The 12285-nt window shown below is 40.3% G+C and overlaps 1 protein-coding gene across 23 annotated transcripts in view; it reads right to left on the bottom strand.

Annotated features, from left to right (window-relative positions):
• The window catches only part of UNC80 (unc-80 homolog, NALCN channel complex subunit), a 215816-nt gene that overhangs the window by 147748 nt on the left and 55783 nt on the right, over positions 1–12285 (bottom strand). For 21 of the 23 annotated variants that reach the window (XM_042244174.2, XM_042244175.2, XM_027965136.3 and 18 more), the window contains exons 16-20: positions 10203–10351; positions 7885–8051; positions 6814–6912; positions 2260–2468; positions 994–1100 (exon numbers count right to left, since the gene is read on the bottom strand). In XM_042244174.2, coding sequence (XP_042100108.1) covers positions 994–1100; positions 2260–2468; positions 6814–6912; positions 7885–8051; positions 10203–10351 — 731 coding nt within the window. Of the gene's footprint in view, positions 1–993; positions 1101–2253; positions 2469–6813; positions 6913–7884; positions 8052–10202; positions 10352–12285 lie in introns of all 23 variants that reach the window. The other 2 variants (XM_060410359.1, XM_060410363.1) reach the window with 1 other exon arrangement.

Raw genomic sequence — 12285 nt, 5'->3', positions numbered from 1 at the left:
ACTGTGTGGATCACAACAAACTGTAGAAAATTCTGAAAGAGATGGGAATACCAGACCACCGGACCTGTCTCTTGAGAAACCTGTATGCAGGTCAGGAAGCAACAATTAGAACTGGACATGGAACAACAGACTGGTTCCAAATAGGAAGAGGAGTACATCAAGACTGTATATTGTCACCCTGCTTATTTAACTTATATGCAGAGTACATCATGAGAAATGCTGGGCTGGAAGAAGCACAAGCTGGAATCAAGACTGGAATCAAGAATCAATCAAAATGGCTTTCAGTAAGAATTATGACATTTTCCAAACTGCAGGCTACTACGATGCTTAACAGACAAGGCCATAGTGGGAAAAATCACCCTGAGCTTCTTTGCTCTTGTCAATGGGGAGAATGGTTCAGAGGGTAGGAAAAGGAGGGAACAAAGATAAACTCTGTGTGTGTATAAAAGAAATCTATGCACACTGTAGTTATGTGTCCTTCAACAGGATCTCAAGATGTGAGGATTTCACATGTGTGTTAAAAGTAGCTGGGAATTAATATCTATATGGGGCTTCCCAGGTGACTCAGTGGTAAAGAATCTGCCTGCCAATGCAGGAGACGCAAGTTCGAACCCTGGGCCCGGAAATCCCCTGGAAGAGGAAACAGCAACCCACTCCAGTATACTTGCCTGGAAAATTTCACAGATGGAGGAGTTTGGTGGGCTACAGCCCATGGGGTCACAAAGAGTCAGACACAACTGAGCATGAGCACAAATAGCTATATACCTCTTTAAAGCTGCGTTACAATTTTATTTAAAGTTTTTGTCACTGTTTTCCTTTCTGTGATTGCCTAATACTAAGACATCTTAGTTTCCATAGTTCATTTAAGTTCTCCAAACTTACTAAATGTGAAGAGAATTTCTTCAGCCCCTCCAGGTGTTTAGCACTTCTCAGCCCTGACATTTTTCTGTTAGTGACTACAACATTCCCTTACGTAAGTAACATCCTGTTTACCTTGGAGCTTTGCCTGATGAAAGACAGGCGGTCCACAGAACTGATGTCCAGGAGGTCTTCCACGCCGTCTGCCAGGCCTGAGAGGGATGAGCGTTTCAGCCAGTTTCCTAGTTAATAATATTTTTAAAAAATTAGACCATTATAGCATTTTCTCCCAAATGGATTAGACAAAAATGTTGGCATGGGCCCAAAAAGCAATGAAAATTACATGACCCAATGTAAACAAAAGTGAACAAAAATTGTTTTCAAAATGTACACGCTTTGAAAAAAAACATTCACTATTGGACTATAAGATCGCATGACTAAGATAAGGACAAAAAGAACCTGGGCCTCTTGGGTGATCAAAAGTGTAATCCATGTAGTCCTTGTCAAATTTCACATCTTCCATTAAGTCCTGTTGATTTTGTCTCCTAAGTATCTCTCAAATATGTCCATTTCTTTCCGTCTACATGGTCACCACCCAGTCTAAGCTATTGTTACTTATACCTGGACCATAATGAAGTTTTCTATCTGATCCCCCTTATCTACTCATGCCGCTTCCAGTATGTTTCCCATGCAGTGATCTTCTAGAAAAAAATCTACTTGCTTATGGCTTATGTTACCCGCCATGTTCAACATCCCATCTGGCCTCTGTAGGGCTAAAAGATGAAGAGCCACGTGACTTGCAAGGCCCAGAATACTCTGGTCTCTATGGCTCCACCATTGTCATGCAGACACTCTTGTCTCAGTTCTTCCATGTCCCTCCCTCCTAATACCTTTGCATATTGCGTTACTACCACTTGGAGTGCTCTCCTTCCTCTTTCTCCCAAGTACTCTGCAGATATTAATGTCCCTTCCTTCAGGAAGCCTTCCCTGATATCCGCCTCCTCTTTCCATTTAGATTGGGTCTTGCTATTGCATGCTTTCACAGCACCATGTAGATTTCCTTCATAAAACTCATAGCTTGCAAGTATACTTTGTTGTATAATGATCTGCTTCAGAGGTTGCCACCCCTCAAAGATTGTAAGTTCAGCAAAGTCAGACACTGTGACTCATCATCTAATCACTGAAGTTTAGCACAGTGTTCGCACACCCTAGAAGCTCACAGTAAAGGTTTGAGAAATACCTGCTGAAAGAAAGGAATGAATGAATGAATCACCCTAGGGTTTGTGACTTGAAAGCTTTCCCTTTCTCTACTTTCACATGCATTGCTCTGTTCTGATTATGAGCTGACTTGAGGACATGGCAGGGAATAAGAGAATCCATAAAATAAAGACATACTTTTACCTATGGGAAGTTTAAGCTTCTTCCGGAGGGAAATCCTGCGGGACCGTGAGCGGGCGCGCCTGTCAGAGGTGGTCCCTGAATGGGCAGTGGTGCATTCTGAAGTGTCTTGCTCAGACTGGCTGCTGGTGTCACTCGCCGCACTCTGGGATTTGAACATCTTGCGCCAGAAATCTTTTCGCCCTAGGTTTCCCCCTTGCATTTGTTCATCGCTGAAAGCGGGCAAGGGGATGATTAAATGTCTGACAACACATGTGAAAGTCTCTTAACTCTCTTTCAACCTCCTGTTGGTGACATGGAGGCAAATCATGCAAGATGACCTGTGATGGGCTGGGATTAGCAAAGGGCAGAGTGGGAATGGAAGGAGGAAGACCCAGCTTGACTCCCTGAGCTCTTCCTGAAAATAGATACAGCTCAGCTGTCAAGTTGAGGTCATCATTTTGTTTCAACCGTAATGTTAGACTAAATATTATTGCAGGTAATCGTCTTTGAGTGTGGGTCATAAAAAAATACTTACAGTGTCAGTAAATATTTAACTTTTTCTTTGAAGTTCCCTGAGCAGTGTGTAGTACCATATTCTACCCCCATCTCCACCTCAGGACCGTATAATTCTTGTCCCTAAATAAACTCATAAAAATATTTGAATGCATGAATAAATCAAATACAATCACCACACCCAGGGGATGCATCATACCATAATTTTTCACTGTTATTTTTATGATGCCTGATTATTTAGCTTTCTTATGTCAAAGAATCTTACAGCTTAAAAGTAAAAAAAGAAAAAGTTTAGTCTGACTTAATAAGACAAATGGGAACATTGCCAAAGGGATTTTTGACTAGGGAATTTCACAAGAGGAGAAAGACAAGTGGCCAATGGTAATACAGAGTTTAATTTCATTAGGTATTAACAAAAAAAGGCCAGTTGAAATCAGATCTCTATTTTCACTCATTAAAAAGACCAAGATTAAGAAGGGGTAAGGAGATGGAAAGAAAGCAAGGGTACTATGATCCAATCATGGTGGGATAGAATGATTCAACCTTTCTGGAAGGTAATTTGGTAATATGTGATGTAGAGCTTATGTCTACAACAATGACACAGAAATTCAACTTCCAGGAAGATATTCCCAGGAAATGATGGAACAATATACTAAGATGTAGATATAAGAAGGTTAGATGTTCACTGAGATTTTGGGCCAATGTTAAAACACTGGAAACAATTTCAATATTCAATTCTAGGGAACAGTTGAAGAAATTGTGGGTCTTCCATATGATGGCACCCTCCGTAGTCATTAAAATGCTATTTTCATAAGACTAATGAAAAGAGGTACGTTCCTGATATATTGTAAAGTTAAAAGGCAGTGGTCAAACAAATGGATTAAGCAAGTTATCATCAGGTTAGTTTTTTTAAAGAAGCACACATGTGATTATGTGTCTGTGTGTAAACTTGTCTGTACACATGCTCAAATGTGTATTCAACATAATATACCAAATATTGATGGTGGTTATCTCTAGTTGAAGATATTTTGATTTTACAATTACTTTTCTCTATTTTTTGGTGTTTTCCACATTTGGCAACTTGATCAACATATATTACTTAGTCATTTGGAAAGAAAAGGTTAGAGAAAATAGTAACATATGATGAAATTTGTTTTGGGGGTTTTAGGTAATGATTTATTTGTAAGCATTGGGGTTAAACCTGGGATCTACCTAAAATTTGATAATACTGTATAAAAACAATCATTTTCTGGGGATATTTATATAGGGATGCAGGTTTTCTCTCTCAAAATGTCATGAGAGTAATAAAAACCTTTAACTATCATTTCAAGAATAATTTTATGTATTTATTTTTGGCTGTGCTCGTCCTTGCTGCTGTGAGGGCTACTCTCTATTGCAGTGGGAGGGTTTCTCATCGTGGTGTCTACTCTCGTTGTGGAGCACAGGCTCCAGGCACACAGGCTTCAGTAGTTGCAGGGCAAGGGCAGTTGGAGCTTCTGGGTTCCAGAGCACGAGGCTCAGTAGTTGTGGTACACGGGCTTAGTTGCCCTATGGCATGTGGGATCTTCTCAGATAAGAGATCAAACCCTTGTCTCCTGTATTGGCAGGCAGATTCTTCAACTGAGCCACCGGGGAAGCCCCAAATCTTTAATTATTATTTTCATGCAGGACATTCTGCTTCTCAAATATTGTGGTGCTTAGTTGCTCAGTCATGTCTAACTCTTTGCGACCTCATGGCCTATAGCCCACCAGACTCTTTTGTCCATGGGGATTCTCCAGATAAGAACACTGGAGTGGGTTGCCATGCCCTCCTCCAGGGGATTGTCCCAAACCAGGGATCGAACCCAGGTCTCCCACATTACAGGTGGATTCTTTACTGCCTGAGCCACCAGGGAAGCCCAAGAGTGTGAATTTAAATCAGTGTTTCCGAATTTGACTTCCCTGTTATTTTATCAAATGCTCACAGCGTATGAAGCATTTTTTACCTTTGGGTAATGTGTGACACAATGGTGAGTATTGACTATGTGGCCTGAGTGGGGAAATATCCAGGGAAGCTATAACTGATCAGCTTTATAATAAAGTGCCAAATCAGCTTTGTCCAAAGGGTATGTATCAATCATGAGTTTCACAGAAATGGGCACATAGAACTGGGTTTAATATCACTCAGTTAATGTGACTTTTAAGAGGGAAAACAGAGAAGCCAAGGGTATGAAGGGGAAGGAAGGGGAACAGAGAGAAAGAGAAAACAGAGTAGGAGCCAGGATTACCCACCCACCTTTCTTCAGTGCTAAACAGAGGACATGTGGCAGCTCAGCTCCTGGGCCCACTTGGAGCAGGGAAAATTCCCACACTTGCCATTCTACGACACCCCCACAAGTGGAAATTGTTATGCAGAGGCATATTAAAACATGTATCTTTCCTCAAGGGAGAGAATAGACACATGCTAAATGCTAAGAAATCAGGTGGTATTTATAGAACTACAGAAAGAGAGTATCTGCAATTGAGGAAACTAGATCACCTATCAAGGTAGATAGTTTTATGTTTTAAATCTAGTTAACTTATTAAGTCATTCTTATTGTTCAGATTAACTCAATAGTTGTTAGCGTTATTTTGGGAAAAAAAAGTCCTCTCTCTCTCTCTCTCTTTTTTTTTTTTTTGGATAGATTCTGTATGTAAGGACTTTTAACTAGTCTTATGGTTGGTTATTCAGCCTCAGACAAATCTTTGCCTTTCATATATTTTTTTCTCCTTAGAACTTATGTTTGGATTTTTATTATGTCCTTAAAAACGTCTTTAAGGGAAAAACTAAACTTCAATTTTGAGAATAGAAATTAAAGAAGACAAAGGCTTAATGGTAATTCAATAAGTCCACCCTCTCATTGACTGTCATACATTCATTCTTGATATATATTAAGAGCCTACTATGGACCCAGCAAGGCCCACTGAGGCATTGGGGCTGTAGTGGTTAATTAAAAACTCACATGGTCGCTGGACCCATGGAATTGATTTATCTTCTCCCTACTTGCATCACTGACTCAATGGACAAGAGTTTGACCAAGCTCTGGGAATTGGTGATGGACAGGGAAGCCTGGCATGCTGTAGTCCATGGGGTTGCAAAGAGCTGGACACAACTGAGCAACTGAACTACTTTTACCCAATCATTTTAGGGGAAGTTTCTAAAATTTTGAAGGGCTATAAGAACTGTGCAGGCTTTTTGTTCCTTAAAGGTTTTGCTTGCTTGTTGTGGGTTACCAGGGTCCTGTGTGATGACATGACTTCCTTGCCCGTACAGAAGGGATACCATAAAACCTAGAATACCCTACAGAATTTCTGGAAGAATAATCATTTTGTACTAAATAATGGTTTGGGGAGATAGAATGGCATACTAAAAGGATCATATTTTAAGTATTGATCAACATCACTTATGAGTAAATAGGTCTCAAAAGAATGCATACAAATAGGTCTTGCATGGAACTAGACTGTATTTAGTTTCTAAAATAATCCTAACATTTTCTGCGGGCACTATTTTCATGATGCTTTTGATATTGCCATTATCAAAAATGGAAATAAACTGATATCAAAAGAGGCAGTGGAGTGGATCTCTGGAGAGAACCAAGAACCAAGATGAAATGGATGAGTCTGTTCCAGGTAAAGCTGGACATGAGAGAAGATTATCTTACTTATTTCTGGATAAAGCTTCAATTATTGACAGTTATAAATGATTTATAAGTGATATTTTAAGCTAGAAAGTGGATGACATCGCCCTCGTACCTGCTATACATGCTACTTTTCAAGATTTAGCTGCAAGATTGTGCATGGGAGACAGAAGTAGGGTAGAGGCTGGAAATGGGAAAGGCAGTGAGGGAGGCTTCCTGGAAGCATGAAGTTGATTACTTGTGATTTGAGCCTGTAGAGATAAGCCGCATGGGAATGAAAAGTAAAGGGCAGAAGCAAGGAGAAGTTCAACAGAAACAAAAAGCAAATAGCAGCTTGGGAAATAGAATTTCTTCCAGGAGGGAGTGCTCAGCCCATTGCATTGGAGACAAAGCTAATTCTACTTACTGCTCTGGAGTCTGTGAGGGGCGACCGGACATAAAGCTGCGACATTCCTCAGGTGCGGCAGTCACCTGGCCTTTATCCACCACGCTTCCCGCCTCTGACCTGTGCAAATGGTGCATTCCACCAATCACAGCAGAGCAGGACACCACTTCTCAGTAATTCGTAGACTTCATAAAGCAAAACACTGTTACAGACAACCTAAATGGACTGCACATCCCCTCTACCATCATGAGTCTATGTGCTGTGGAATTTATGTCCTACCATTTAACTTATGACCTAGCTGCATTATTGCCTAAGAACACTACAATACCATCATTGCACACAGAGGCAGTAACTGCAGGCAGGATGTTAAATTGAGACATTTCTTTTAATCTTCATAAGTGACATTTCTTATAGAACAGGCATACAATAAATTCATGCTTCTTGTTGTTTAGACACTAAGTCATGTCCAACTCTTTGTGACCCCATGGACTATAGCCTGCCAGGCTCCTCTATCCATGGAATTTCCTAAACAAGAATAATGGAATTGGTTGCCATTTCCTTCTCCAGGGGATCTTCCTGACCCAGGAAGTGAGCCCACATCTCCTGCATTGGCAGACAGAATCTTTACCACCGAGTCACCTGCAAAACCCTTAAATTCATGTTTACTAGAAGAAAACATAATTGGACATGTCTCAGTTGTTTATCTTTCACCATGTTAAAAATATTACTTACTGAACAGAATCATATGGTATCAGTAATTGATTTTTCTTTCTGGACAAAAAATATAAGTTATACCTATTGAAGGGACTAAAACATATATAGCATTTTACCAGATAAGTAAGAGCTATGAAGTAAGGTCCAAGTGTATGAAAGTTTGGGATCAACTGAGCTCTGATTCATACAGAGGCAGCATTTTTTTGATAGGAAACTCATCCATTTTCTAAGCTGCAGCTGGGCCACTGCCAGTGTTATCACTCATACAGGACAGTCCTTCATCCCTGCCCTGGAATTTCACATCATGGACAATACAACAGGACATTATATTCTATAGACTGGGCAAACCCTCATATTCAGAGAGCTCAAGCTTCCAACCTTTTTCCTCTTCCAGGCTTAGATTCCGGTTCATTTTCCTCCACCTTTTTCCCTGGTGCCAACTTCTCAGCACTGTCAAGCAAAGCACTGAGGGCCACTCTCCTGAAGACATTCCCATGGGCCTCCTTGATAAACTGGACCAGCTGACGGATGTCACAATACAGCCCCTATTTGGAGGCCAGAAGGAAAGTGTGGGGAAAGAAAGATAGTTGTGTCTTTGAAGAATATTCATAGGAAGAGGGGTAGAAGGTAATTCCTTGGACTTAGATAAGCACTGGAATCATACAAGGAAGACAGATTACTACAGTGCAGCTAATGGTATCCTGCCCCTCCATTGTTCCTATGGTAACATTACCAAAATCCTTGCCTGTCATTCTTAGTATGAAAAAGGACAGTCACCATGCTACATATTTAGAAAGTTGGCTGTGATATTAGAAAGACATCAGTTTACACTTTTATAACAACTGAATCTCCAAACTCTTAATTATGTCTCTTGGGACTTCTGAAGAGATGCCTGCAAAAAATAAGGGAATCAGAATTTTGTCTAGATTAGAGATTTCAGTCTCTATTCAACTTCTCCAAATTTTTGGCATCGCTGTGATAAATTATGCTAAACCTTCTAGACAATTCTAATAGAGTCTGACATTCAAGGATGATACATTTTTCTACATAGACTTAACAAACCATATGTATGTTGTAGCCCATTTGAACATGAACTTGACTACAGACTTACAAAGACACAAGGCTATTAAAACCAACGTATTAGTGATTCAATATTTAATGCAGGACATTTTTCTTTTTTTTTTTTAAGATATTAAGCTTTGCATTCAGCATTTCCCCATCTGTCCATCTGTCTTCTCTAAGAAGGTAGTTAGTATATTCTGTGTCTTAGGAAAGGTTCATGATGAAGAAGAACACAGAAGCCTAAAACCCACCTTAGAGCTTTGGGTTTCAAAATCTAAAACCACTGGGACAGTTATGCCCATCTTTAGAAAAGCAGAAGGAAGGGCCACTGAGGAAAACATAAAGTATCCTTTAGGTCCTGTGAGAAGAAGGCCTTATGCCCTCACTCTGCAATGTGGTAGCTCCTCCATGGTAGGCAAGACTCCAAAAAACAAGGATTCCAAATTCACAAGAGTGCCCATCCCTAAGCAGCAGAGAGCACCATGCGAACAGATATAACTGATGCTTGAAATCCATGGAGCCTCACCACAAGCCCTGGGTCCTGCCTAAGACTTGAGAATATTTGCCCTACTCTCTGAAGTTGGGAGGCCCAAGAATGACTGAGGTTCAACTTCCAGCCATTCTGGTGGAATGGAGGTTCAAAGCCAAATTTAAATTGATTCAAATAAAATTAAGAAATGTAGTATTTCTTCTATATATGAACATGGTAGGTAAGACTTATAAGAGCTCATATATTCTATAATCAATTTGTCAAATTACTTCTTGCTATGACCAAACTGAACACATGTATGGTACGCAAGTTATTCTCAACCTCCAAGAACCTTGTTGGGAGGCTTGACAATCAACAAAATCAAATTCCTTTTCATTCGGGATTTTGTTCTGTTTATCTCAAGTGAATATATAGTTTCAGTAATTTAGAATAACTTAAAACTACTTCTCTGATTTAAGTAGATTAGCAGATAGTGTCCATATGTGTCAATGGGCTGATTTCTGCATAGAAGTCATTATAGCTAACAGATTAGTAAGATACAGAAATGCTTCTTTACTCCTCTGAGAGACCTGAATTCATTAGTCATGTCAGATGCATCAGTCTTCATCTATATTTTACTATCCCAAACCACAATCTTCTTGGCAGCAATAAACACTAATCTTTTAAAACCTGGCGCTCTCTACTTGTGGCCTTGGTGGTTTAATTAACACAGTCTTTTGTGAAGAGTAGCTAAAAGATTGGTGTTTGATAAAAAAAAGAGACAAAACCCATTTCAGCAGCATATTTGAATTAGTTATTAAAGTAAATGTGGTTTCAAACAAAAGCTTGGTATAACACTCTTTAGTATTTCACAAACCAGCATGCTGGGCTCTAGCACCTTCTTTCTGAAGGGCTCAAAATACCTGGCAACTATTTCGCTAACTACCACAGAACCTCTGAGATGGAAGAGATAAGCCCATCTGCAGGCACAATGACAAGTGACAGGGAGGAGAAAGGTATTGCTGGGTTTCTACTGTGAGTTGCTGGTGACACTGGGAAAATACATAGATATTTTAACTTTTTAGTTTTAGATTTCAACTTCTCTTTCTCAAGGTCATGGCATAAAACTGAGAACTCCTGTGGGAGGAAAAGGTGAGCTTCTCACCAGATTCTCAGGGCTGTGCAATTCATGAGTAGTTGAAGCGCAGCGTGTGATGAGGGATTTAAACATTGCGCTGACGACGATGCCTTCCACATTTTGGGCTGTGGATTTGTTGTCCACCGTGGTGAAGTTATTTCCGAACCCAGCCTTGTCTGGAATGCAAAGGTACCAATTAAAGGCAGTGTTTCCTTTCAGGTACAGTGTTTAAAGAAGTAATGAAGTACTTGGCATCCAGGAGTTAGTGAAGGGCTACACAAAATATTGGCAACCCACTTCAGTATTCTTGTCTGAAAATTTCATGGACAGAGGAGCCTGGTGGACTGCAGTCCACGAGGTTGCAAAGAGTCAGACATAACTGAGCAACTGAGCATGGACACACAAAAAATACAGAACCAGAGGATTGAAGGCACTCCAGATTTGATCACCTAATGAGGACTTAGAGATAAACAGCTCATAATCTCCTTCAGGGTTATTACTATGACATATTCCATCACTTAGTGGATGTTTTCTTCAATAAATCTAAGCAACAAAAAGAGGACAACTGTCGACCCTAAGAAAAATTGTTAAACCTAAGTAGTGTTTAGATAGACAATAATTTTTTTAAAAAGATGGTTTACTAAGTGGTCCCTCAATGGAGACAGACTTGATTTGGTTTTTTTTGGTGATGAAGAATGCTGGTTTCTCAGTGGAAATTGTTCAGTCTGTGAGAAGTGGAGTGATGTAGGGCCAACTAGGTGAGTGGTGCAGTGGAGGGAAGAGATGAGGCAGGGCCCTGTAGGGGAATTAACACCAGCACCAGAAATCAGAAATGAGACTGAGTTCTGGACAAAAGCTACACAAGACTTCTAGCAGCTTCTTGCTTCCAGAGACTCCACGGGCATATAAGTTGGAAAAATCTACAACCTCTCCTGGAGCCACCTCCTAACTCATTCACACATGAAATGCCAGTGACCTGAGGCCATCACCCAATGTGGCAGTTTATGCCAGTTTTTCCCATTTCTATGGACACTTCAGGTGTTCTGTGGACTTGCCAGAGTATTGCAAGCTTGCAAGGCACCTGGGGACCGTAGGGGCCAGTTACCTGCAGCTTCAAGACAGATCAGACAGGATGTGTGCCTCTGCTGGATGATTCTCCATGAGCCACTTAACCTTCTCAAGAATCTCAGTGGGAATTCATCACTTTAAAGCGGTGATTACATACTTTATGACTAACCTCTCACTGTCTGTATCAAAGGGCTGTGGGTTATCTTTAGACTTTACAGAAAGAAATGTCTTAGTCTGCTCTTATAGTTTCTATCTCAAATAGGTTTAAAAAGAGAAAAAAATGCAGTCAAGAATTTCTCTTGCAGTATCTCAACCCCAATTCTTATGTCATTGTTTTTCAGGTTTGTTATGTGCTTGGATTAAAGCAACTTCAATAATAGATTATTTCAGGGGATCTATAGGGGAACAATATTTTCCTTTAATGTGAAAACCAAACAATAAAGCCTAGGGTTGCTAAGTCGCTTCAGTCGTGTCTGACTCTGTGCAACCCCATAGGCAGCAGCCCACCAGGCTCCCCCGTCCCTGGGATTCTCCAGGCAAGAACACTGGAGTGGGTTGCCATTTCCTTCTCCAATGCATGAAAGTGAAAAGTAAAAGTGAAGTCACTCAGTCGTGTCCGACTCTTAGCAACCCCATGGACTGCAGCCCACCAGGATCCTCTATTCATGGGATTTTCCAGGCAAGAGTATTGGAGTGGGGTGCCACTGCCTTCTCCAAAAGCCTAGGGTACAAACAGAAAAACTTTCTAAATCCATCAAATACAGCTCCATTGTAATCTAATCAACCCCATTAATACTACACATTATACTACATAATCACATTAATACTACATAAACCATAAAAACCTATACTAAAAAGATGTTTCTTCCCAGGGTTTCAATTAAAATGTGTATTTTAGTCAACTCAGGCTTCATGCATCGCCTTCATTTCATTACTGCATTTGTATTCAAGTGGTACTGAAAGTGTTCATTGATTGTGGATGCCATTTGGGTTCATTGGTCTATCCCTGCAATATAGGGCTCTATGATGGAGTTTTCTTAAA

Source organism: Ovis aries, chromosome 2 (assembly GCF_016772045.2).
Source record: "Ovis aries strain OAR_USU_Benz2616 breed Rambouillet chromosome 2, ARS-UI_Ramb_v3.0, whole genome shotgun sequence".
NCBI classification, from domain to species: Eukaryota; Metazoa; Chordata; class Mammalia; order Artiodactyla; family Bovidae; genus Ovis; species Ovis aries.
The sequence above is the reverse complement of the archived record's forward strand: the minus strand, read 5'-3'. Positions and strand labels throughout refer to the sequence as shown.